General features: G+C 31.4%; 1 protein-coding gene across 1 annotated transcript in view; it reads left to right on the top strand.

Moving 5' to 3' along the window:
• The window catches only part of LOC129217306 (putative aminopeptidase W07G4.4), a 51,481-nt gene that overhangs the window by 6,389 nt on the left and 19,494 nt on the right, over positions 1-25,598 (top strand). Inside the window, exons 3-9 of the mRNA XM_054851583.1 lie at positions 2,595-2,669; positions 8,335-8,417; positions 12,132-12,246; positions 15,154-15,281; positions 18,772-18,947; positions 19,547-19,629; positions 19,788-19,892. Coding sequence (XP_054707558.1) covers positions 2,595-2,669; positions 8,335-8,417; positions 12,132-12,246; positions 15,154-15,281; positions 18,772-18,947; positions 19,547-19,629; positions 19,788-19,892 — 765 coding nt within the window. The remainder of the gene's footprint in view (positions 1-2,594; positions 2,670-8,334; positions 8,418-12,131; positions 12,247-15,153; positions 15,282-18,771; positions 18,948-19,546; positions 19,630-19,787; positions 19,893-25,598) is intronic.

The raw sequence follows: 25,598 nt of genomic DNA, 5'->3' as shown, positions 1-25,598 counted from the left end.
AAAAGAGTTTATTTAAAGTTAATCATCTTTGTTAGCATCAAAAAATCAAAACCCATATAATTTTCTCCCAAAATAACAGTTAAACATCGCACCGCACGCACCCTAAAAACGCAAATATTGACAAGCTGATAAAATGATGAGAATTGTTTCTAATCAAGTCATTATAAAGGTTCAACGCCAGACTCTAAGTGGTGATAATTTTGAAGTTGGTAACCCTATCTGAAGCGATCATATTTTCCCCCCACCCTTACTATCCTTTTGCAGTTTTAAGTTCATTTCACAGATATATATTATTATTGTTTATTAAATCATGAGCGGGGAGAAAAGTGCTTACCAACGCCTTTTCAGAAAAGTTTACAACACCGCTGCTAATTAGCTGTAATAAAACAAACAACAAGCATTATATTTATTTGGCAGTAGCAATTATTTATCTTTTGCAGGAGCATCACAAGGGTGCCGTTTTTTTTTTTTTTTTTTTGCAAAATTAGACTATTTTGTATAAGCTGATCCCTCTAATTTGACTTCAGAAAAGGTTCCAAAAATTATCGGTTTATACACAGAAAGATGCGTTATTTTGCTTTCACATTTGCTCTTTCAATAAACAATTTGCGAAAGACCCGATCTTGTTTATCAGAATTTTGTGAAGGGTCCATTTTGGTTGATCGGGATTTTGTGAAAGGTCCGTTTTGGTTGATCGAGATTTTGTGAAAGGTCCGTTTTGGTTGATTGGGATTTTGTGAAGGGTCCGTTAACGGACCCAAATATCCTCTGGCCAGACCCCTGCGAGTACTCAGCCTTTCACTACTTGGCCGAGTACTGAGGTACCGAGTATCAATTATGTTTTAAGTAGTACCATCGGCACACACGTGATGAATTTTGCACATTGGAATAGTGTAGACCTCCATGTCCATTAATAGTTTTTAAAACAAAGTGCTAGCGTAAATTTAATTAATCATTACTTAAAAAGTTTTATTTATGTCGAAAGTGTTTACAAAAAAAGCTGTTTTTAAAATTAAAAGTAAACAAATAAATATAAGGTATGACTAATCAAGTTGGTATTAAAACAAATTATGTCAATCTATTATATAGTGCTATTTCACCAAACATAAAAAATTTTTAAATGCAAATAAAACAAGTTAAAAGCACAAATGTGCAGGAACATCGCAGACACGTGTTTCTGCATTACAAGGAACGTCTTTTTCAGTGCATAAAATGAGAGCTAATGAATGTAAAGACATCCAACAATTGTCGGTTGTCTTTAAATCCAAAACCATTTTGTGCATTTTAAAAGGCATTCCTTGTAAGCCAAAACATGTGCCTGCTGTGTTCCTGCACATTTATTCTTTTAACATTGTTTTATTTGTTTTTATTTTTTAAGCGAAGGTATTTTTATATTTCTTATAAATAATTTTTGTTTGAAGCAAAAACCCATTTATTATAAAAAAATTTCGTCCCATTTTTCATAAGTTTAATTAACTTTGTGGACATTAAAATAAAGATTTACCCCATTGAATCATAACAAATTTCATTATTCTCAAAATTAAAATTGGACTTGTAAATTTGAATTGTAAATGACTGCTGTATATTATATGTTTGCACTTTTTTATTAATTGCAAAATCTGTCTTGAAAAATATTCAATTTTTTACAACTACTCGGTATTGGCCGAGTACCTGATCAAAATCTGGTCGAGTACCGAGTAGTTACCGAGTACTCGGTACGTCTCTAGTAAATAATTTATTAATCCCCAAAAAATGTGATTGAAATTAATTTTGCAACTGTATTTTATCTAAACAAAACTCTCATTGCCGAAAACATACACATCAATAACATCATTTGCTCACTTTTCCAGTGTTTTTGTAAGTGTATTGAAATTAATGAGTGGTACTATATTTTTTTGACAAATAACACTAACTAAATAAATCATAATCTTCCAATTTTAAGGACTAAAGCTTGAAGTTCATGCTTTGAATGTTACCTCTATAGCCACACTTTTCAGCAATTTCCATAGCATTAATATGAAGCACCAGGCCAGGAATTGGAAAAAGTTTCTAGTGGCCACTTTAATAACAAATCATCAAGTACTACATTGTTTCCCCTTCTTCTTTCTTTTTTTTCCTTTTAATTTTTAAGAACCACTATGAGACCATTGTTTCTTATTTTAATTAATTTTCAATGAACCATTTTGTGTTCTTCCACATGTATTATATTTCTGCTATTCACCTAACTCTGGTAATTGTTTGCTGATATCTTTTGGTATTTTTCTCTAATAAGATAAAAGTGATTTCAAATGATAAAAATCAGAAGAGGTTTTGATTTTTAAAGGGAAAATATAGATGGTTTATAAAATGATTTGTTATGTAAACCAGAGAACAAACATTTATTTATGTAATAGGATTCAAAGCAGTTGAAATTCTCATCATCTGAAAATCCCCATTTAAAAGTGAAAAACTCTTTTGGTTTTTATTCATTTGAAATGACCTCTATTCTGTTAGGGAAAGAGCCTGAATGTTAGAAACAATCAAAAAAATCACTAGAAGAGAAAGTAATTCTTGCTGTCTGATATTAATTCGCATTTTTTCATCCCTTTTCTTAGAATGATGCAGCTTTTGATAATGTTGAAACATTCCTTGTTCCTCGAGTTGCAAAACATAAAAACATAAGCAAGCTGGTAAGTTATAGTAGAAATTATGAACTTTTAAGCAATTTCATTTTAATGTCCTTTAAAGTTCATCTTTTTAAATTTTTTTCATTTCAATCATCAAAGCTATAAGATTTCGACGAAAGAAAGTTCTTTTCCTTCAAATAGAAGGTGATGAAATTCAAAAATACAGAAAGCTCTACGTACACCATTTCCTTACAGAAAGAATCTGCCAGTGATGTGTTTAAAATAAAACTTTAATAGGAGCTAATGAAATTTGATTGTTGCACATAATGTCATATTTTCTCTCGAGTCCGCCAAAAAAGAAGGAATGGAAATAAATATTGAGGACCATCAACAGGCTCTGGGCCTAGCTAGATTGGTCTTAGTCAGTTTATCAATCACCAATGAAGATTCAAAGTCTTCTTAAAATTATTCAACCTATTGCAAATAACAGGTGCTTTTGGTAAACAATTACAAATGCCTAGTACCCTGTTGAAGTAGTAATTTTTCCTGATTTCAAGATTAACTTGGGATTTGAAAAGCTTAAACCAACAACATCTGGTTTTGCAGTCTGTGCAGAAATTTGATCCATTAACGTCCTCCATTTTAATAAACTGAGATGATTAGATCCTCTTACTTTTTTGCTGAAGGCTATGCATATTAAACATTCCAAGCCTGGAATAATAGTCTAAATTAGAGAGTTCATTTACTAACCTCATAGTTATCTTTTGTAATAAATTGATACCTTTCTTAAGATAAGGAAACCAAAACTGAACAGCATACTCCAAATGAAGTCCTACCGCTCTGCTGCATGAAGGTACAAAATCTTCCTTAGAATTTGAAATAGACCTAATGATGAAACCAAAGATTCTGTGGGCTTTGCTTCTTGCTACAATGCACTGCTGACTAAACCTAAAGTTCTGAATGATTAAGACATCCAGATCAACAACTGTTTCTTCTTTGCTTAAGATAGATATCCATGTAAGATTTAACTATTTGGCCCTGTAAGATTGACCCTGCACTATTTGGATGTTATTTCAATCATGAGCATGCATAAAAAAGGACTAGGAGACTGTAGCTCCAACCAGCCAGTGCCGTCCGAAGAGCTGACGACGCCCTGGGCAAAAGCTTCCTAGCACCCCCTCTCTCTCCTATACACACAGAAAAATCAAGTTAGTTATAACATCTGTGCAGGGCCCATTTTCCAGGGAAATGCTCCAACTCCCCCTTTCTGTAAAATCTTCGAAATCTGTTTAAAGTTGAATTTTTGAAACTTCAATTTCAAAATCTTGTAGGGTGAGAAGGAATTGATTTCAATATATTTAAAAAAAAATCCAATTGAAAGTCTCTGAGCCCTTACCCTAACATCAATAAACATGGCAGATAATCGCATTTTTAAGGCTTCAATTTCCAGAAATTTCCGCTGGGACCTCTTTGTCTTTTTTCCCCATAGCATCTGCAAAGGAAGTCTAAAATTGCATTTTTAACACGCTTTTATTAGCTTCACCTGTATGTATGTATGTATGTATGTATGCATGTATGTATGTATCTTGTAACGGAATCTTGCAGCTCAAATTTCGCCCACTTCCTGCGATCGGATTCTTTGGAAATTTGGCACGCGACCTCAGACCCGATGAGAATGCAATATTCTATACAAATTAATTAATTAACTCTTTTAATTGTTAGTTTCCTCCAATTTTAATCAAGATTTTGGCATTAATCCAACAATGTAAAAAAGGAAAAATTTAAAAAAATACATTAAAAAATGCTCTCAAAAATTATTAAATATCTGCAAAAAACTTTAATTTTTCTGCATCAGACAAAATTTGTTCCAATGTTGCAAGGTAATTAGAACATGAAATATAATTGTTTTTAACTGATTTCATGCCAAAATTTAGGTGAGCCTTCAATTGGAAATTCATTGCTGATCTGACCATTGTTGAACAAAACTTTTATTCAAATGCAGCATCTCAAATTTTCAAAGTAATATAAATATGATTTCCGCAAACATACATCGATGACTCATAGTAGCTTCCCATCGGGATGCCCTTGTCTTAACTTTAAGATATTACCTCACACTCGTTTCATAAATAATTTCGTCGCCTGATAATTCTCCAACATCCAACTCCTCCATCCTGACTAAAAAAGAGAAAAATAAAATAATAGTTTAAAAAACTAAAAAAACACGCTTTTGTAGCAAAATGAACTAAAAAGAGAAAAATAATCTTTGGATGATAGTAATTGACCAATCACTTAATTTTAGTGCAATACAAAAAAGCGTGGGGGGGGGGACCTACTTATCAATTGTCTTGACTTTCTTTCATTTATTGTCCAAGCAAAAATGTAAATAGACAGCACCCCACGCTTTTTTGTATTACGTGAAAATTAAGTGATTGGTCAATGTTTTCACTTTTTAGTTCATTTTGCTACGAAAGCATGTTTTTTCAGTTTTTTAAACTATTATTTTTTAAGACTAAAAGCTTCAAAATTTTGACCCGAACCCCCCCCCCCCCCCCCCCCCCCCCCCCCCCCCCGCCCCTTTCCTATCAAATTAAAAAAAAAATTATTTTGTTTTTCGTCCTTTCAATATACAAATACAAATACAAATACAAATGTGACGACCAGCAACAGGCTCTGGGCCCAGCTAGGCTGGTCCTGGTCAATTAATTAGTCCCCAATGAAGATCAATGGCCCTCTTAAAGCTATCCACTCCCTTGCTCATTACCGCCTCTTCCGGTAAGCTATTCCAAGTGCCCACGACCCTGCTAAAGTAGTAGTTTTTCCTGATTTCCAAGTTAGCCTGAGATTTAAATAACTTAAAACAATGACCCCTTGTCCTGCTTTCCCCGCAAAAATTTAATCCATTTACATCTTTCATTTTGATAAATTTAAATAACTGAATCATGTCCCCTCTGACTCTCCTTTGCTCTAGGCTATACATGTTAAGCCTATTAAGTCTGGTATCATAATCTAAATCTGAGAGTCCCCTTACTAATTTAGTTACCCTTCTTTGAACCCTTTCCAATACAAAAATATCTTTCTTCAGATAAGGCGACCAGAATTGCACAGCATACTCCAAATGAGGTCTTACTAAACTCCTATATAAAGGCAGAAGAACTTTCTTAGATTTGTTTGAAATAGATCTATTGATGAACCCAAGCATTTTGTTGGCTTTGTTACTAGCAATACTGCACTGTTGACTAAACTTGAAGTCCTGATTTATAAAGACACCCAGATCCATAACATTTTCTGCCTGATTTATGACTGAACCCTGTAAACGATATCTCATACGCTTATTTCCATGACCTAAGTGTAGCACTTGACATTTCCCTACATTAACTGCCATACCCCATTTATCTGCCCACTTAGTAATATGATCTAAATCCTCTTGCAGCTGTTTTACTTGTTCTTCATTTTCGACAATCCCCATAACTTTTACATCGTCAGCAAAACAATTCATGCTTCCAGAAATATTTTCATTGATGTCATTCATAAATATAATAAACAAAAGAGGCCCTAAAACTGATCCCTGAGGAACCCCACTTAAAACATCACTCCAATTAGAGTGATTTCCTCTCACAACTACTCTTTGCTTCCTACCAGTAAGCCAATTTCTTACCCAAAGTAAAGTTTTTCCTCCTATTCCAATGTCAGCTAACTTGCTGAGAAGAGCAACATGCGGTACCTTGTCAAAAGCTTTTTGAAAATCAATATAAACAACATCCACACATTTTTTGTTATCTAAAGCTGAGGTAACCTTGTCGTAGAAATGCAATAGATTAGTAGTACAGGATTTACCTTTCCTGAAACCATACTGCAAACTAGTCAACAGACTATTAGTCTCTAAGAACATCATGATCTTAATTTTGATCAAAGTTTCGAAAATCTTACAAATCACCGAAGTCAAACTTACAGGTCTATAATTCCCAGCAATACCTTTAGACCCCTTCTTGAAGAGTGGCGTTATGTTAGCCAGCTTCCAGTCCTCTGGCACCGTCCCCGAGTTATAAGAAGCATTGAAAATAATCAAAATAACATCCACTAATTCCTCTGCACATTCTACTAAAATTTTTGGATAAATATTATCTGGTCCCGGAGCTTTAGTTGCTTTAATCTTTTTCAAATGAAATAAAACCTCCTCCCTGGAAAATACAAAATCCTCAAGCTGTATAATAGCTTGTGTCTTGTTAGTGTCAACTGTTGAGATACAGTTATCGTTAAACACACTGGAAAAAAAGTTATTTAGAACATTTGCAATATCCCTATCGTTTTGGATTAAATTTCCATACTCATCAACCAAAGGCCCAATTTGACTGTTTCGAGCTTTCCCAGAATTAGCGTAAGCAAAAAACCTCTTAGGATTCCCATCAATGTCATCTGCCAGCCTTTGCTCCAATTCCCTTTTCTGAATCCGTACCAAATACTTAAAATTTCGCCTTGCCTTACTATACTGGAGTCTCTCTGCACTCTGACCAGTAAATGGCCTCCCTAATATGCCTCCCTAAAACTTTTTACTGGTTACTTCACTGCACGCAGGGGCAGAATTCCAAAAAATTTGATGGGAGAAGGGCCTTTTGTTTAATTCTAAACAGTTATATTCTCAGAAACTGTATCTGCTTCAATGATACAAAGAAAGCAAATGTTTTAGAGATTGGGAGAATAATATTTTTGTGCCCTAGAATAAAACGGAGAATTATTGCAATGATTTTCTTTTTTGTCTGTCTATGAATGTGCACTTTATGTGTCTATGACTTTGTGTATCATACGATACACAAAATGAGTGGCCCCTGGATCTCATGTACGGCCAAGTACCCACCTACACACACTGAAATTAGCAAATTTACGCATTGTTAAGCTGAAATTTATATTCATAAATTCTTGACTGAAAGCTCTCATTATTATCCATTTTTTCCATCATAGATGATACTTTTACTGTGTCATGTGCAAAAACTTTTTTATTCTTAATAGTTCATATCTTTGTTCCCACTTTCATTTTTCAATCGACTTAAAAGAAATAATGAGTTTGTCAAAAGATAACTTGACTTTTCACAAAAATTAATCCTTTGTGTCTTCTGTCTTCATTTTTGCAATAGTTTTACCAAAAGTGCTAAAGGAAAAATGTGTGAGCCAAAAGTTGTTTTGGTATTTTTTTTTTCGTACTTCAGAAATATTTTTATTTTCTTTTACATTATTCCCTAAAAATTAGACCCCAAAGTTATTTTGTATTTCTTTGATCAGGATTCAACTTAAGGGAAAACCAGCTGAAAAATTTGTTTCTAAAATGCAATTTCAACATAAGCAGTAGAGGAAAATGAATGAAATAAACATTTGTATGAATTATCCAGTAAGTCAAATTATCCCTGGTCAAATTAAAAAGAGTACACTAATTATTGAGAATAATAGAGGTTCAAATTATATTGTGTGCTTGTTGATCACATTTGCTACATACTTTATTTAAGTATGTAATATTATTTATTTGTTAAGTATTAAGTATTATTTATTTTATGTTTTCATTTTAATTCATAAAATCAAATTTAATGAGCATTCGGAGATAAACTGCATTTTATATGAAGATTTAGTTGGAAAAATAGTACAGTTCAAACCAAGATGTTGTGAATATGATTTTAAAATAAAGATAATTTATGAACGAAAAAGGGGTTTGCTCAAAATGTTTTCCTGTTTTACTTGGTAGGTCTACAGTCCTACTGGACCTTTAAACAGAGATTATGATGATGTTAGAAGATATGCAGATGCAGCTTGCAAAGGTCTTAAAAGGTAAACAAATTTACTATGTCTTTAACATTTTAGCTCTAGAAAGCAAATGCAGTAATGACCGCCAAAACAACTTGAAAACTTCCCAGTTCAAGCTGATTCATTAATTACAATGTAGTAGAGACGTACCGAGTACTCGGTAACTACTCGGTACTCGGCCAATTTACCGAGTACTTGGTACTCGCCAAAATTTTGATCAGATACTCGGCCAATACCAAGTAGTTGAAAAAAATAGAATCTTGTCCAAGACAGATATTAAAATTTATAAAAAAGTGCAAGCATATATAATTTTCTGCAATCATTTACAAGTCAAATTTAAATTTTGAGAATAATGAAGTTTATGTCCCCAAAGTTAATAAAACTTATTTATTTAAATTTGTGCAAAACAGGTAAGTATAGAAAATATGTAGTTTTTATATTAAAAATGGATTTTTGCTACAAACAAAAATTAGTTATAACAAATATAAAAATACCTTTGCTTAAAAAATAAAAGGAAATAAAACAGCACAGTGCAGACGCGTGTTTTTGCATTACAAGGAGTTCCTTTTTCAATGCACAAAATGTGAGCTCGTGGATTTAAAGGCGTCCAACAAAAGTCTGATTTTTTTGTCGAATGTCTTTACATTCTTTAGCTCACATTTTATGCACTGAAAAAGACGTTCCTTGTAACGCAGAAACAGGTGTCTGCAGTGTTCCTGCACATTTGTTTTATTTGCTTTTAAAAATTATTTGTGTTTGGTGGTCTAGAACTATAATAAGATTGGTATAATTTTTTTTAATTCCAACTTGATTAATCATACCTTTTATTTATTTATTTTTAATTTTAAAAATAACTTTTTTTGTAAAATTTTTGACATAAAACAAAATTTTTTAAATAATGCGTAATTAAATTTCAGCAGGAATTTAGTTTATGGACAAGGAGGCCAATACTACTATTCTAATAAGTTCAAAATTCATCACATGTTTGGCAGTGATTCTTCTTAAAACATAATTGGTACTTGGTAACTCGGCCGAGTAGTGAAAGGCCGAGTACTGGGTAACTCGGTACTCGGCCCGGTAATGAAAGGCCAAGTACTTGGTACTCGGCTACTCGGCCAAAGTGCTACTCAGTACGTCTCTACAATATAGCACAAAAAATTTAGATGCAGTGAAATCTGTGTAAGTTGACCACTTGTGGTGCACTTCTTTAGAGGTCAACTTAAACAGGTGGTGAACTTACAAGGGTTGATTTATATGATAAGGGCTAACTCCGTGTCTGAAAAAAGCGGTCAACTTAGACAGGTGGTCAACTTACAAGGGGTGATCAACTTCACAGGTTTTACTGTAGCAGTATTTGTTAGCAGTATTTGTTGTTATAGCAGTATAAGCTGTTAAAAGGAGATAAACTATTATGCTAAAACTATTGATGAAACTTCATTGGTGCCTACTTTTCTAATTCAAAGGAGGTAGCAGGGCACATTGATACCAATGATTTATAGAACTAACATGTAATTGTAGTAATCTCTCACTCAGGGAGTCGACTTTGAAAAGCTTATATAAAAAATTAAATCTGTCGGTTTTTTTCACACTAGATCAAAGAATTTTTCTCATCTCATTCAAAAGCTCACAAGTAAAAGCAACTACAACAATATTTTGTATAAGATTCATTCTGAAAATGGAGTTTTAAGAAAAATTATTAGGAAGAAAAATGCATGTGGACATTAAAATGATAAAAGCAATGTTAATAATGTTAACAAAGGAAATTACCAAATATTTTCCTTTGTAATAATGATAGCAGTTGTATTAAGCAGTAAGTTATCACCCATAAGCAAGGGCTAAGGCAGAGCTACAATCTATACACCAACAGCCTGGTTTATTGTTTCCAGAGACTGCAGTTTTGTTCTTACTATTACATTAGTCTGTAACATTCAATAACCGAACTGGAGGCAGATGTCATCTCATCGAAGCTGAGAGTGCCAATAAACTGGTAGCTGGAATATATTTAGGACACCTTCAATAAAATGATATCTACCTCCAGCTCGGTTATTGATTATTCTAGACTAATGAGTTCATAACAAGGACAAAAATGCACTCTTTGGATGTCATAACTGAACTGTCGGTTTATAGCATATAGTAGTTCTAACTTGGCAGAACATTCTGATTTTAGATTTTAGTTTAAAGTTTATATATAACCAATACAAAACTTGGCGTATTTGTGTACACCTTTAATGGTTACAAGTAGAGATGTACTGAATACCACATTGTCGAATACCGAATATTTGGTTTCTTTTACTTCCTTTTACAAAAAGGGAAGTATTGTATTCACGAAAAAAATTTAACTCGAAAACTGGCCTTAATTTCCATTTTGCTCACCCCGAAATAAATGTTGCGATTATTTTTTGACTCGACCACACCTAGGTGCCTAGAACCTATAGACACGCGAAATATCCATTTTGACGATTCCCGAGTTAATTAGAACGAGTTTTCTCGTGACGCCTGTAAGTGCGTATGTATGTTGCGTAGCTCGAACGGTATGTCCTAGAAAGTTGAAATTTGGTACGTAGACTCCTAGTGGGATCTAGTTGTGCACCTCCCTTTTTAGTTGCATTCAGATGTTCCAAAGGGGTTTTTTTACACCTTTTTGGGGGAAATCATTATTAATTTCAATGCAAACTCAAGTGGTGTTATAATTTGGCAAACATTTGGCGATATATCGCCAAACTTTTAGTCGCCTAGTTTTCTCGCCAACTTGGCGACAAATTTGGCTTTTTTTTTCTTTCTTTTTAAATCTGATTTAATGTTTTTAATTAATCTGGTTTAATGTTGAGTTTTTTTAAAATTCTGGTCAATTTTTCCATTATTGGCAATATTTAGAGAGTTAATATTGGGAAATTAATCTGAATGAAACGTTTTTATTTTTGCTTTGGTTTTGCAACAAACTTGGGGTGAAAATATCTGAAATGTTTCCTTGCGTAGTCTAAGTCACTATTATCATTAAATTAGCGTAAAAGGAAGTCATGTGATGCACACATCAGCTCATTTTCCAACTAGTATTTGAATTTTATGCTAATTTAAAACAAAATATTTATCAATTTTGTGAAGTATGTAAATGCAACTCCATTTCATATTGTAAAACTAAATTCTTTTTAGGGTTACAATGTTATTTATTCTGCAGTTGATTACTTAAGTGAAGTTTATCAACTGGATAAATTTACATAACTTTGTTTTGTCAAGTTAAACATACTGTTATTATTTAAAATTGATTGAAACGTTTCAGGCACACAATATTATAAAGCAGAAAATAATTAATGAAGTTCAAAAATTTTAATATGCTGTTAAAATTAACTAAAAAACGTAAAATAATTTCCCTTAGCTGCATGTAGATTCAAAGCCCCATATATTTTCTGAATTTCGTTACTTGTCTAGTTTTTATTAGTTACTAAAATACTTGTAAGCTTTGAAAGACATGTTGCATATGTACTAAATAGCTATAAGTGTAAAAGATAACTATCAATGAGAAAACTGCCTAATGTGCTGATGTGTTTTTTGATTAGAAGAAATTTGCAATATATATCTTTTGTATGACTTTAAAAAAAATGCATTTATTTAATGTTTAGATTTTTTTTTTTTCATATTTTTTCATCAAATAGGTAGAAACTAATTTAAAAACTTAATTAGTGCACATTTTATAAATACTTTTTCAAGTAAGCTGTTTAAGCAGTTTTAATTTTCTTTCAGAATACTAAAAGCAGGTGCAAAAAGTCCTATTTTAGTCATTGCAGATCCTTCATTGCAGAAATTCAAATTTATTGAGCTTGTTTCATTATTGGGAGCTGCAGAAGCCATTTATGTTGTAAGTAATCTCTGAAATACATTCTTATAATAGTTGCTGATGAAAGTGATTGTAGCCCATTGCGCATATTCTGGCTGTTGTAAGAGAAAGCCTGACATTAAGAGTTCATTTATTTCTTCATGAGTATAGCAACTAGCTAGACGAGAAATTGTTGCATTTGCTGAGTTGAACTGCTGGTCAGGAATTCTTACATTGATTACTATTTTATTTGAATCTTGTACACTGAAAATCAGAGACGGCAATTGAGGCTTATAAGGGGAGAGATGTGGTCAAAAAAATGACAACTAAAAGCCATAGGGCTTTTAACGTCAGCAAAGAAATGAAAAAAAAAAAGAATGTAAATTTAAACATGTACAAAATTTTGTTATGGCTGGTTTTGAGAGCAGAAAAGAGGAAATTGATGTAAATCTAACAACTTAACTCATGTTTTTCTTACACATTATTTATCCTAAGTATTTTGAGATGTCACAAACACTTGGTAATATTTTCATTAAACAAGTATGACTCGTTTAAGCAATCAATTGATTTACTAGTATCTAATCAATGAACACATAAGCTAAAAGTTACTGCTTCTGATAAATAATGTTTTTTCTCAAACAGATATACAGTCGGACCCGATTTAACGAATTCATCTTTAACCAATTCATCAGGACCAAAAATTTTATGCTTTAAATCGGGGTTATTTGCAATATCGGCGTGCGAAAAAAATATCTTTAAAAAATGCATTACCTTATCTAAAAGCCCTATCAAGCAACTGCACAAACATATCCAAAATTAGAAAGTGCACCCTTTTTATTCAGCACTCCGCGACTTAACACACTAGTTTTTAGTTTCTTATGTAAAAACATTAGAAAAAGTAAGTTTTAATGAGAGTTTAAGTATTGCTTTCTACGTCAAAATTAGTATTCATTGGTTGCTTCCTCGCTCATCAAAAATTGCTGATTCTAGGAAAAGTCTATTTTGATTAATATCATTTGGAAAGCAATCCAATATTTCCTAACTCAAATTAACAACAAAAAAAAAATCTATCGAAATAATTTGTTAATTCGGGGCTTATTATTCCATAAATAGGGTGTTTTGCCTTCATTTTAGTTGGGGAAAAAGAAAAATTTGCTATATTGCAAAATTTGTTAAATAGAGGTTTGTTAAATTGGGGTCCGACTGTGCAAAGTAAAAAAAAATAATTATGTTCTGAGCATTTTAACATTTCTGCTTTTTTTATAATTTCTAGCTTTGGTTTCTCAATTGGAAAATAAAATAAATAAATTGTCCATAAAAAAGGGGGGTTGCCCCCCCCCCCAAATCGCCGCCACTGCTAAAAACTACTTTTTGTCTAAAATCCTATTTAATCTTTCTTCCTTCCTTCAAAGCCATCTAAACTATTAATTTCTGTGCATGTCTGTGTGTCTGTAACTCTATCTTCTCCGGGCTGTCTCTAACAGGTCAGTACTTGTTTATTGGATGCAGGACATCCAGAGGAAGACATTTTACCCTCTTCAAAAATAATTCGATTGGTAGTTCTTTTTTTATTCCAAATATAAGACACAATTTTCACATAAATTACTTAATATATGGATAAAGAGCTACTTGCACATATTCCCTCTATATGTCCATTGAAACCTCTGATTTTTCTGCTGAAGATGGCATCTGTTTGAAGTTTCCAAGTTGAATACGAAACAAGTTTTAAGCTTTTTAGTTACATGCTTGAAGGCTTTCACCAACCAAATTCAGTACTTAGTGTATCATCTCAACTCCATGTTGATAGATATAATTGCATACATCACTTTTGCTTTACGTATGAGATTGGCAAATGGATGCCTCTCTTGGAAAATAGACTAACTCCATAAAACAAAAAGTAGAGAAAAGTTATGAAGAAGATGGTGTTATCCATAGGTATAAATAGGGCCTCATGTTACAATTTCTGCCATCACATGATCAGAAATATACTGAACCAAAACTTTAATATAAATTCACATGCGAAGCATTGACAAAGCACTATTAAAGCAGAAATGAAGATTTTTTTAAAAAGTGGAGTTAATCGATTTGGCAATTGAGGCATCTAAATAATAAATGAATTTTGCTGGTTATTTTACATTGTGCTAGAACTTTAATGCAAAGTGCAGTTTTTATGCTGAAACCTGCAGTTTTTGTGCAGAAAATTTGCACTCTTTTACCACCTGCCGCCTCGCCTGGTTCCTTAACTGCCCTGGCAGACCAGGCGATAAATACATACCAATGTGAGTGCTTTCTCTTCGTGTACAATTTTTTAACGTATCTTATGATCGCTTTTTTTGTGTTGCCAGCTCTTGGTGTAATGCAATCAGTTGTCTGAGAAATTGTCTCTTATTTTGTTGTCTTTGTTTTGTTTGTTTCTTTTGTAAAATAGAGAGTTGAAAACATTTCATCACCTTTCCAGGTAAAGGCAGCCTGAGCCATTTAGTTTTTTTTTTTTTTTTTTAAATTTTTTAAAGTAAAATGTACTAAAATATTTGAAGGGGCGCAAAGTTAACCAGAACGTAAAATTTGTTGTGGTATTCGACCTTGCTGCTTCTTACTATGCTTGCAGTAATCTGCAATCTGTGCTATTTGACATTGTTATTTCTTATTTTACTTTGCAGTAATTTGCAATTTTTGCTATTTGACCTTGTTATTTCTTGCTTTACTTTTTATGCAAGAAGGTATTTCTTTGATTTAACGAGAATGACTCAAAAAACTCTTGGTTTAGTTTTATTCAAAATTTAAAAAAAAACGTACTGAAACAATTCTATAAAATTACACTAAATGTAACATTTTAGCAAAGATTGTTTAAGTGCAGAAATCTCTTTTAATTGCAATTTTTTGTTATGGATTATGTGCACTTCTCAGCTTTTAACATTTTCTTACAGTTTCGTTCGAATTTTATTTTAGCCTTTAGAAATCAGAGAGGATGTTCCTTCAAGAGCACAAAAAGTAGATGTCCTTGGATTTTGTTCAGCTGCTGATGGATCTCATTCCTCTGAAGCTTTAAAATTAGTATCAGCCATTGAAAGGGGAAGGTGAGGGATAATTATTTTATCAGTATTTGATAGATTTCAACTCTAATTCTTTCGGGAGACTACCGAATTTTGATGCCTTCTCCCGAACTCCTTTAATGAAGTAAACATGATCCAATTTTCATCAAAACAATGAACTTCCCTAAAAAAAGGACTTTTCAGTGTTTAGGATTTTGGAAAAAAAAAATCCCAAGTTTAAAAGGATCACAGTCACAACAGTGACCTTCTTATACATTAGTATAAAAATTGTCTATGTCATTTTCCTTCTTTTAAAAAAATTTTCCTCCCCAAAATGTGTTAAAACATTCCTGAGTTTTCTATGAACTTCCTAATTTTTACCCATTGGAAGGAATCTTTATTATCACTTAAAGAAAAAACAAATTTATGCCTGTTTTAAAACTTTTTTAAACTGGAAAAAATTTAGTTTTTTTACTTAAAAAAAGTAATAACAGTAAATCTTTATTTCCAAATTACGGGTACTGCCGGATTTTCGAACACCAGATTTGAGACTCAATATAGGCCTAATTTAAGAAAGAAACCAATACTTGAAGTTCAGTAGCAGAATTTTTTTCAGCAATCTGCAACACAGATTGAAATGCAAAAATATTTGACTGCAAGATAAACCAAAGTTAGATTAATTGCAAAACCTAAATCGGAACAGAGAATTGATTAAAAATAAGATGCTAATTCAAGTACATACTATCTGTGGATTATGCCCCAGAAAATATGGTACAAACCTTCATTAGATGAAATTAAATATATTTTTCTTTAAAACTGGGTTTGTACGCTCCTTATAAACTCCTGCTTTTTAAGAAAAGAAAATAAGGGCCGTTAAAACTTCTGAATTTTGCTGTTATATCCTTACAAACTCCTTATTTTTTATTCTACATGGCCTTAAAGATTTTCTTCTATCCCTAATCCGATATGAGTGAATACGTTATACCGAATTTTAGCAAAATTCTGATACTTTTTCGTCTGTTAATACCAGATATCCGATTTTTTAGTTTGACTATTTTCTTCCTCACTTCTGAAATTTTTTCCTTACTCTAAATTTCTGATGATTATGTCGATAGTTATTAGCAATATACATCTTGTAGACTTGTTAAAGTCCCATTCTAAGAATGTTTTGCTTTAATCAAGTCTTTTATTTGCCGTTTTTAGACTTTTGATGCTTTGCATCCGATATAATAATCGAATTTATCTGATTTTTGATGTCTATTATGCTTTTTTAGAGGGCATATAAATGAAATTTCTTTTTATTCCTATAAGAATCACAAAGTTAAAATTTTCAAACAAAACCCTATATCCTTTATGGGAGTCAAAAAGTTAAAATCTAAATCGCTGGTTAATTTGACTTTTGCTTCAGTTACATCGATTGTTATTAAAAATATGTTTATTGTAGAGCTTTAAAATGCAATTCTAAAATAATTTACTTAAATTTTTTTGTGTGTCATTCTTTTTACTTTTAACGCATTCATTTCGAAAATTGCAATATTTTTGCATCCGCCATGGGAATAAGATTTATTGCATTTATGACACTTATTATACCTTGTAAAGAGGCAAAGAAAGTAAGTCATGTTTATTAAAATCATTAAATTAAAAAATTTTTAACGAAATGCATGTCCTTAAGATTGTTAAATGTCAGAAAGTTAAGTACGGAATCGATGACTAAAATTAATATTTGTTTTTAAACTATTTTAAGTGTTTTAATTCATAGGTAATATGTGTAGTTGGCAGGGTTTGTGTTTTTTTTATTTTAAAAAAATCGGACATTTTTTAATTTAAATTGGATTTTTTTTTTCTTTTCATTTTAAAAATTTGTAGATATTAATTACTCAACATTTATAAATTATGCGATAGATGAAAGAGCAACTTAATAGCTAAATAGTGGTTCCACTATTTCCTAGAATTATAATTTTCAGTTTTTAGAAGAAAAATTCTTAAAATTTGGCAGTTTTCTATTTTTATCAGCTTCGAGTCACAAAAGTTTCGAAATGGTCTACAAAATTTTGATCCACTTTTAAGATTAATACAATTTGTATGATTTTACAAAAGGATCCTTAATATTTAATTGAATTTTCTGTATTTCAATCTCCTATGAGTAACCTTATGTTGTTAAGATATGCCAAAATCAAACACGAGCTTCACCGAAAATTGTTTGTTGGGTTTGAAGTTTGTCCTTTTGAATCCTGTTAATATTTCAATTTTTTCGATAGTTGGCAGTTTTTTTGGCCTCTGTCTACTACTTTCAGTCGGATTATTATAGTTCTTATTTTAACATTTATTTTAGTTTTTAAAGTTTTTTTTTTTGGTTAAGAAATTGTTAGTACATGTTTCGTTTTTGAGAAAATACTAATTTTCAATCGATTTCACTTATATTTTATTCAATTTCAAAATAGAATGTATTTCAATGGTTAAACTCCCCCCCCCCCCCTCTTGCCTTTAAACTTTATTCTGAGTCGGCTCAAGTCTAAGAAGCAGTAAATGCATATTTTACTATAAATTTAGTATGTTTGTGCATTCAATGTACTGTATGAAAGCAAAATGAATAATAAAAGAGTTGTGCTTAATTTTTCTGAAATACGTTTTAAAACATGCATCTTTAAACAAGAAACTAGTCCTTAAAAAACAAAATGAACTCCTTAAAAACTCCTTACTTTTAATTTTCGAGGATGAGTATGAACCCTGTAAAAATATTACCTTTTTTTTAATCTCAAATTAGAAATAGTCTGCAGACTTTCAAGAATCTGACACTCATCTCAGCATCGCACTAAAGCTACCAAAGCTTGAAGTCCCTGAAAATCTTTCAATATACTAATTCTTACAATTGAAAGCTCAAATTAATTATGCCATGGAATAGTATTTGAATGTTAACTCTTTATCATAAGAAAGTTTGACCTGATTATTACAAGATTTTTGGTCTGTTTAGTTTTTATTAGAGTTTCAATGATAAATAATTTCTTTAAATTTATTTTTGGTTGTTTATAGTGTCCAAGTCACAATATCTACTCCTGCTAGGAAAATAAATCATTATTGTGTTTAGTTTAATCGTTGTATGTTAAGTTGAACCGTTTAATTAGGTCAACCGTTGACTTTAAATACATAGTCAAGCAGAATTTAAAGTTGCTGTAATTATTTAATGCACTGGTGATAAATGATAAACTGAAATCAAAAATGGAATGTAAAACAAAAATTCAAGGGCTACTTATAGACTGCATGTAAATTATTTTGTGAATTCAAATTGTAAATTTGGACCAATGGTTCTAATGATGTATGCTAATTAGTTGACACAATTATTGGCAAAACCTAACGATGTTTATTACATAATATGAGTGCAGGCATAGTTTGGATTTTAAAGAATGTTAGTTGGAAATTTTTATTATGATATTTTTAATTTGTTGTAAAATATAATGTTTTGATTTTGTGTGTACGATTTTATTTATTGCACTGTTCAAATCTGTTCTCTAAACGGAAAGATATGTATGTCTTCTAGAGTACTCTGCCGAGATATTGGAGGCTCTGATCCTGAGAGAATGGCTGCACCAAATGTGGCCAACTATGTTCAAGAACTGTTTGAAAATACTTGCATTAATGTTGAGGTTATTGAGAGTGAGACCAAGTTAGCAAAAGAATATCCTCTTCTATTTGCTGTCAACAGAGCAGCCAAAGGTATTTTAATACTTTCTTATTACACAGGGTGAGCTGAAAATGTGTAACAAAATTTTGGAGGCAATTATGAGGGATAGTGCTAAGCAAGAATCATATAGGGACATGTGAGGCAGTGAGAAGCAAAGAGGGATGCTAGTGGACTATTTTAAGTTTCGAGTTAGTTTTTGTGTCCTTATGATGATGGTTACTCCAAGAGTCTTTTTGATTTTAATTTTTTTTAAGGAACAGCTAAAAGAATTAGTTGTATATATTTTTTAATGATTGTAAATTATTCATTAATCTAATGAAGTAATTTATAAATATTTAGACGTTTTTACTGTAGTGTTATTTATTTTTTTTTTTTTTTTTTTTTTCAGTTTTAAGATACCCCTTAAAAAGTCGGTTTTTTTATGGTCTGAAATCCGCAAAACCCTAAAATCTGCACAACCATTTCTCCCAAGTTGTGCGGATTTTTGACCTCCAATGTATTTGCAATAATTTTATAGGGTAAAAAGCATTTTTGGTTTTGAACTAAGTAGCTAGTTTGTAATGTTTTTTGTTCAAGTAAAAATTTACTGTAAAAGTATATATTTTCATATTATGTTTGTTTTTTAATTTAGGAATTGAAAGACATCGTGCTAGATTAATATACTTAACCTATGAGCCTGAAGAATATGATACTACCTTAGTTCTAGTTGGAAAGGTACTAGTTTTTCTTTTTCTAAAGTAGTACCCCATAGTTTTAAGAATTGTTTATGTTGATCTAAAGTTCTTTCTGAAAGTGCATTTGCTAGATCTTTTTTACAGTTTAGTAATCAAGAACTTTCAAGTAGTACATGATTAAATGTTAATGTTTTTTAGGGAATTACTTATGACACAGGTGGTGCCGATATCAAAGCTGGTGGCGTTATGGCCGGTATGCATAGGGATAAATGTGGTGCAGCCGCTGTTGCTGGTTTCTTTCAAGTTAGTAATTTTTACTGTGTTTACTATTTTATAATTTGAGGGGGGGGGGGTTTAAGTATCTGGATTATCTTTTATCAACTCTTTTTTTTATTAAAAAAAAAATTCTGCTTATAGTATAAGTCTTTCATATATGTCAGCAATATTCAAGATCCAATTGAAAAGTCTTATAATAACTAAAAATGCAAACTGGTTAGATAATTGCAGTTCAATTAATCTACTCTAAAGCATGCATTTATTGGTTCTCATTGTCTTAGTCTGTTAATTTGTAACAATATGACTCATTTAGTTCAGGGTTGGCAAAAACCCGGGTTTTTTTAAAAAAGCCCATGGACCCAGGGTTTTTTGGGTTTTTTTAAATAAAACCCAAAAAAACCCAACTAAAACTGGGTTTTTTAAAAGAAATGTGGTTTTTTTTTGTCTTTTTTTAGGGAAAATGTAGGGTACTTGTAGCACATTGTAGCGTAAGTATATGAACAATGCACAAGAATTGTCTTGGGGTAAAAAAAGCTGGAAAACTAGTTAAAATTCAGCGTTTTCTGAAGAAGAGTATGAAAGACGACGAAACCCAAGAATGGTGAAGTTTCAGATTTTTTAGTTTCCATGATTACCAACAGTTAAGGCAAAATTACTTCTTGAGTGATAAAATCTATTGTTCGTTTTTAATTACTACTATTTTTTTTTGCATTTTACTTTATTGTATTTCATTTTTTTTATGCAAAACTACTGTAGAACCTCAAGTCGTTTAAATCCCTATTTACTGAATTCCAGCTTAATCAAGACATTTCTTTGAATTTTATGTTGCCTGTTTTTCTATTTCTGTGTACAGATTAAGAAATATTAAACTTTTTTGTAAGATAATGAAAATACTGTACCTGTTCCGTTTTCTGTCGACCGTTTGTAAAATCTGTTTATTTCTAAAAAATATACCTTGTGTTTATTCGAGATTTGTGACGTGTTGGTTAGCAGAAAATAATTCACATGAAAGCCTTTTAACTAGATTAATTTCCTCTGTACAATCTACAAATATTGAGAAAATCAGACGTGACAGGACTTGGTCAAGATAATTTGATTTATTTATTAACAGTTAAAGAAAAAAGTTAAATATATTTATTTAAAATCTTTGAAGTATTTTTTTTTATGCCGTTAAGAGTTAAGAAATACTATTAAAGTTCAAAATTCATTTTTTATGTCCATTGTCTGTGGTGAAGAACAAATAAAATAAAAGTTTAAATTGTAAAAGTATTTAAATTAATTACTTTTTTAAAAAACTTCTCAAAAAACCCAAAAGTGGGCTAAATAATGGTTTTTTTTAAATGGGTTTTTTCAAAAAAACCCATTGGGTCCAACCCAATTGGGTCCAATCCGGCCAACCCTGATTTAGTTTAATTAACATTATTAAGATGTACCAGAAGGCTTAGCATTTGATTTCTCAAAAAGTTAGGCATTTCAGTTTATGAGTTGATGCAATTTGTCACTGTTGAACATTTGCTAGTATTTTTCTGTCTTAATATGAAAACATATCCCCAGAAATATAAAAAAATGATTGATCTGTTAAAATGAACTAGCAAATAATAAACAAAATGTTTGAAGTAAAAAAAAAACCTTATTACTATTACATCAGTACCTTATGTTACATTTACACATTACACTTTGAAATAAATGTCTGTCACATTTTGTCATGTTCCAGTTTCTTTTTAGTTTTTTATTTAACAGGATCAAATTGATTTTGTTTGCTTAACTCCCATGGCTCTTGAAAATTACTTATTAAATTTGATTAGTGTAGTTTAAAAATAACCTGTTAGGATTCCTGTAATATTGCATATGTTATGAAATTGTTCAAGAAACGTATCTAAATTAAATAGTTTCCCCCTCAAATATATATTAGGGGCTCCTATCTGGTCCTTTTTCCCCTATAAGTTTATTTTCACATTTCAAGTTCCTAAAACTCCATTTTTTCAAAAGCTGGTCCTGTTTTTACCTTTTTCCTTTACAATATCAGTTTCATTTTGAATTTTATCTGTAACCTCTTTCATCCCTTTGTTTTCTTTTTTCTTTAAAAAAAAAAAAAAAAAAAGTTGTAGCGGAATGTGAGGTTATGAGAGAAATGGTGAAATTTTTACTTTGCTTTAGCTCCACCTTTCTAATAATATTTTAACTATGTACTGACACATGTAGTCTATTCCAAGTGCTTACTTGGTAGAATGGATGGGGCAAAAGGAAATAGGTTTATTTCATTTATTTATTCAGTCTTTTATCAAATCACTTGCATATTTATTTATTAATTTTTTCATTTACAATTCCTTCATTTACTAATTCCCTTCTTTACTCATTGGTTCATTTTCTATTTTTTAACTGATTTTGTCTTTCTGATTTATTAACTTATTTATTTATTTTTTTAAATTCTCATTTATTGTTTCATTTCCTTTTCATTCATTCCTTCATTCTTTTATTTGCTCATTTATTTGATCAAAAATATCTCTAGTAATTGAATAGAAAATATTTCATTAACAAAATATTTTATTTTTCACCTTGCTCCATAAAAAAAGAAGTGAAAATTTTCCACTTTGTTTTGGAAGTATAAATTTACTGCGAAAAATAAAAAATAATGTTTAGATTTAAGTTATATTATAAAATATATTCTTTGTTCTTTATGTACTCTAATTTTCAGAACAAATTTCCAATTCTTTCATTTTGAAAAAAGTAAGTAATCTTAACCATTTCACTTCGCTCCATGTTCCCCTACGTCATGGACGGATCCAGAAATTGTTCAAGGAGGGGGCGGTTGATTTTTAACTTACCTCTTACTATGTATCTGATTAGTTTATATTTTAGGAGGGTGGGGGGCGTGGGGTGCCACATCATTTTTATCCAATACAACAAAACTATAGAGATTTATCCGAGCAGGTCCCCAAACCCCTTCCCTTTTTTTTCCCCCATTCGAATTGGTAAAATTGGGTTTTAAAACTTCAGTTTCATAGTGATACGAAGAAATGTTTCGAAACCCTTTCCCTCTAACATGATCGAAAGTCTTCTAAAATTGAGCTTTTTTAGAACTTCAGTTTCGAAAAATTACCAGAGGAAAGTCTCTGAACATATTGCTTTCCCTGATAACACCATCTGAGATATCTACAATTGCGTCTTTAAGACTTAAATTTTTAAAAATTCCCGGGGGAAGGGATCCTAACATCACCAAAGATCATCTGAAATTGCCTTTTTGAAACTTCAATTCTGAAAAGTTTCTGAGAAGGAAATTCAAAAACCATTCCTTTTCTTAAACGTCATCAAAGATGACTTACACTTGCATTTCAGAACTTCAACTTTAGAAAATTGTTGGTGCAGGGACCCTCTGGGGGGGGGGCAATCGCCCCCATCGCAGCTCCCTTGTATGCGTTCTTGCCCTACTTACATACCTAAATGTGTTGTTCATGTCCCTACCATGATAATATGTGGATTTTGAATCAAATGGGAAAGTCATCTAGAATGGGAGAACCAGCTAGAGATGTAAACTATTGGTTAAGTTGAATAAATTCAATCGGAAGTTTCTTATTTCACCACTATAGTAATTTTAATTTGATAAATAATTTTTCAGTGCATCCCTAATTTCAGCCTTTAAAAGTTAAGATTAAGGTCCTTTTTTTTAGAATCTAGGTCTTATTACCCTAGGGAAAAACTAAAAACCTGTTTGAAGCCCTGATATATGTACACATTTACATGAGAGGAGGAGAGAATGGTGGCTACTTAATTTCATTTAAATATGAACTTGCACTTATGACTTTTAAAGTGATTTCCATACCCGGTAGCAGAAACTGCGAGACGCGAGACGTACCTCGCAGATTTTTCGGCGGCCTGCAGATAATTTACCAAAGAACAAAAAGAAAGAAAGAAAAAATAAATAAATAAAAGGGAAAAAGAAAAAAAAAGAAATACAACTTGGGAAAGATCGTTTGGAGATCACTTTTTGAGCGATGGATGCTTCAGCATTTCAGCTAGAAACATAGTCACCATATTTGGTCATTCACAAAATCGAAGTAGAAAAGTGCAAAAGTTTTCAAAAACAAAGATGAATTGGATGTTTTATTTTTCTGCCAAGAAACGAATATAACTTAAAGTGTGCAGCATATCTTTTTTATTTTTTAAAATAATTTTCTTGAGAAATGAAAAATTTTATGTGAAAATTTCACTTTATCCTCATTTCTTTGGACTCAAAAGCGCTAAAACTTTTCAACTAAAGTTTAGTCTCATGAAGATTTTTATTTTTAAAATATTTTTTTGCAACAAATTCAGAAATTTATGTCTTAATTTTTAACGGAGTCGCCATGCTTGGTCATTCACAAGATGTTGGTACGCAAGACTCATGAAGTGCCTACGTTTTCAAAAACGGAATTGAATGTTTATTGCAATGCAAACTTTGAAAATTATGCAAAATGTGCCATTTTTTCGGATAATTCTTAATTATTGTCTTTAAAAATGCAAAATTTTATCTTCTGAATATTATCTTATCTTCATTTCTTTAGAGGCTAATGTGCTAAAAACTGACTATTTCACCTAAATTGTAGTTTTTTAAGGATTTTGAATTTATTACTACTTTTATGTAACAAATTCAAATATCTATTTATAACCATGAATTTTTCGCGTAGACGCCATGTTTGGTCATTCGCAAGATGGAAATAAAAGATACTATTACTTACTCAAGTTTCCAAAAACAGAATTGGATATTTACCTCAACACAAACTATTGAAGATAACAAAAAATGTTCAATAAATCATTTTTCTTTCTTTTTATAGAATAGTTTTTTGAAAAATGTGAATTATTATATGCACAGTTGTATTTGATCCTCATTGATTTGAAGGCTTTGCTATAAGCTAAATATTTCATCTAAAGAGCAGTTTCCTGCCAACTTCTCATTTACTAATTGAAAAAATTTAAAAACCTATTTCAACGCAAATTTTCCATATTAAAATTAATATGTCTCGAATAATTGTTTTTTAAAGTGTGTAGAGTTCTTATTCTTGTTATGAAAGTGGTGCAGGCTGTTGCCTCCCCCCCCCCCCTTAATGCTTTAAAACTCAGCGACAGTGGTGGCCACTACGTTTTTCGGGTCTAGTGGTCACTGGCCAGTTGGAAAATTGTCCAAGTCTTGACCTTCACAAAGGACTTGTGTATTTTATGAAAACTTAAAATAAAACTAATAATAATGCTGCAGATTATTTTCAACTACCGAAAATAGTGTCGCAGACTTGCTAGAAAGTTTCTGCTACTGGGTTTCCATATGGATAGTTATGCATATCAATAACTTCTCTGCCGTGTGCAGGTAAACGGCAGTATCTGCAAAAATGAGTTTTCGAGATATTTGAAGAAACTTGTTTTGAATTCTGTGCTAACAAGGAAAATGTTGAAATTAGATGCATTTTTCATGGCTTTTTTTTCAGCGGAAAGCAAGTAAGCGAACTTGTACAATAAAGATAGCGTACAATAGATGACAAAAATGAAAAAAAAAACGAAAAATGAAACATTTGCAGTTATTTACCTGCACATGGCAGTTCTGTTTTGTTATAACTCTTAATTATTTATGAAATGTTATTTTGTTAATATACTCTTAGTATGTAAGCTGCTCATCAAAATGTTGTTTACATTTTAAAATTTACCCATATCTACCTTAACATGAAAGTTGTCACAAGTGGGGATCAAGGTATTCTTATACAATAG

Source organism: Uloborus diversus, chromosome 2, assembly GCF_026930045.1.
Source record: "Uloborus diversus isolate 005 chromosome 2, Udiv.v.3.1, whole genome shotgun sequence".
NCBI classification, from domain to species: domain Eukaryota; kingdom Metazoa; phylum Arthropoda; class Arachnida; order Araneae; family Uloboridae; genus Uloborus; species Uloborus diversus.
The sequence above is the reverse complement of the archived record's forward strand: the minus strand, read 5'-3'. Positions and strand labels throughout refer to the sequence as shown.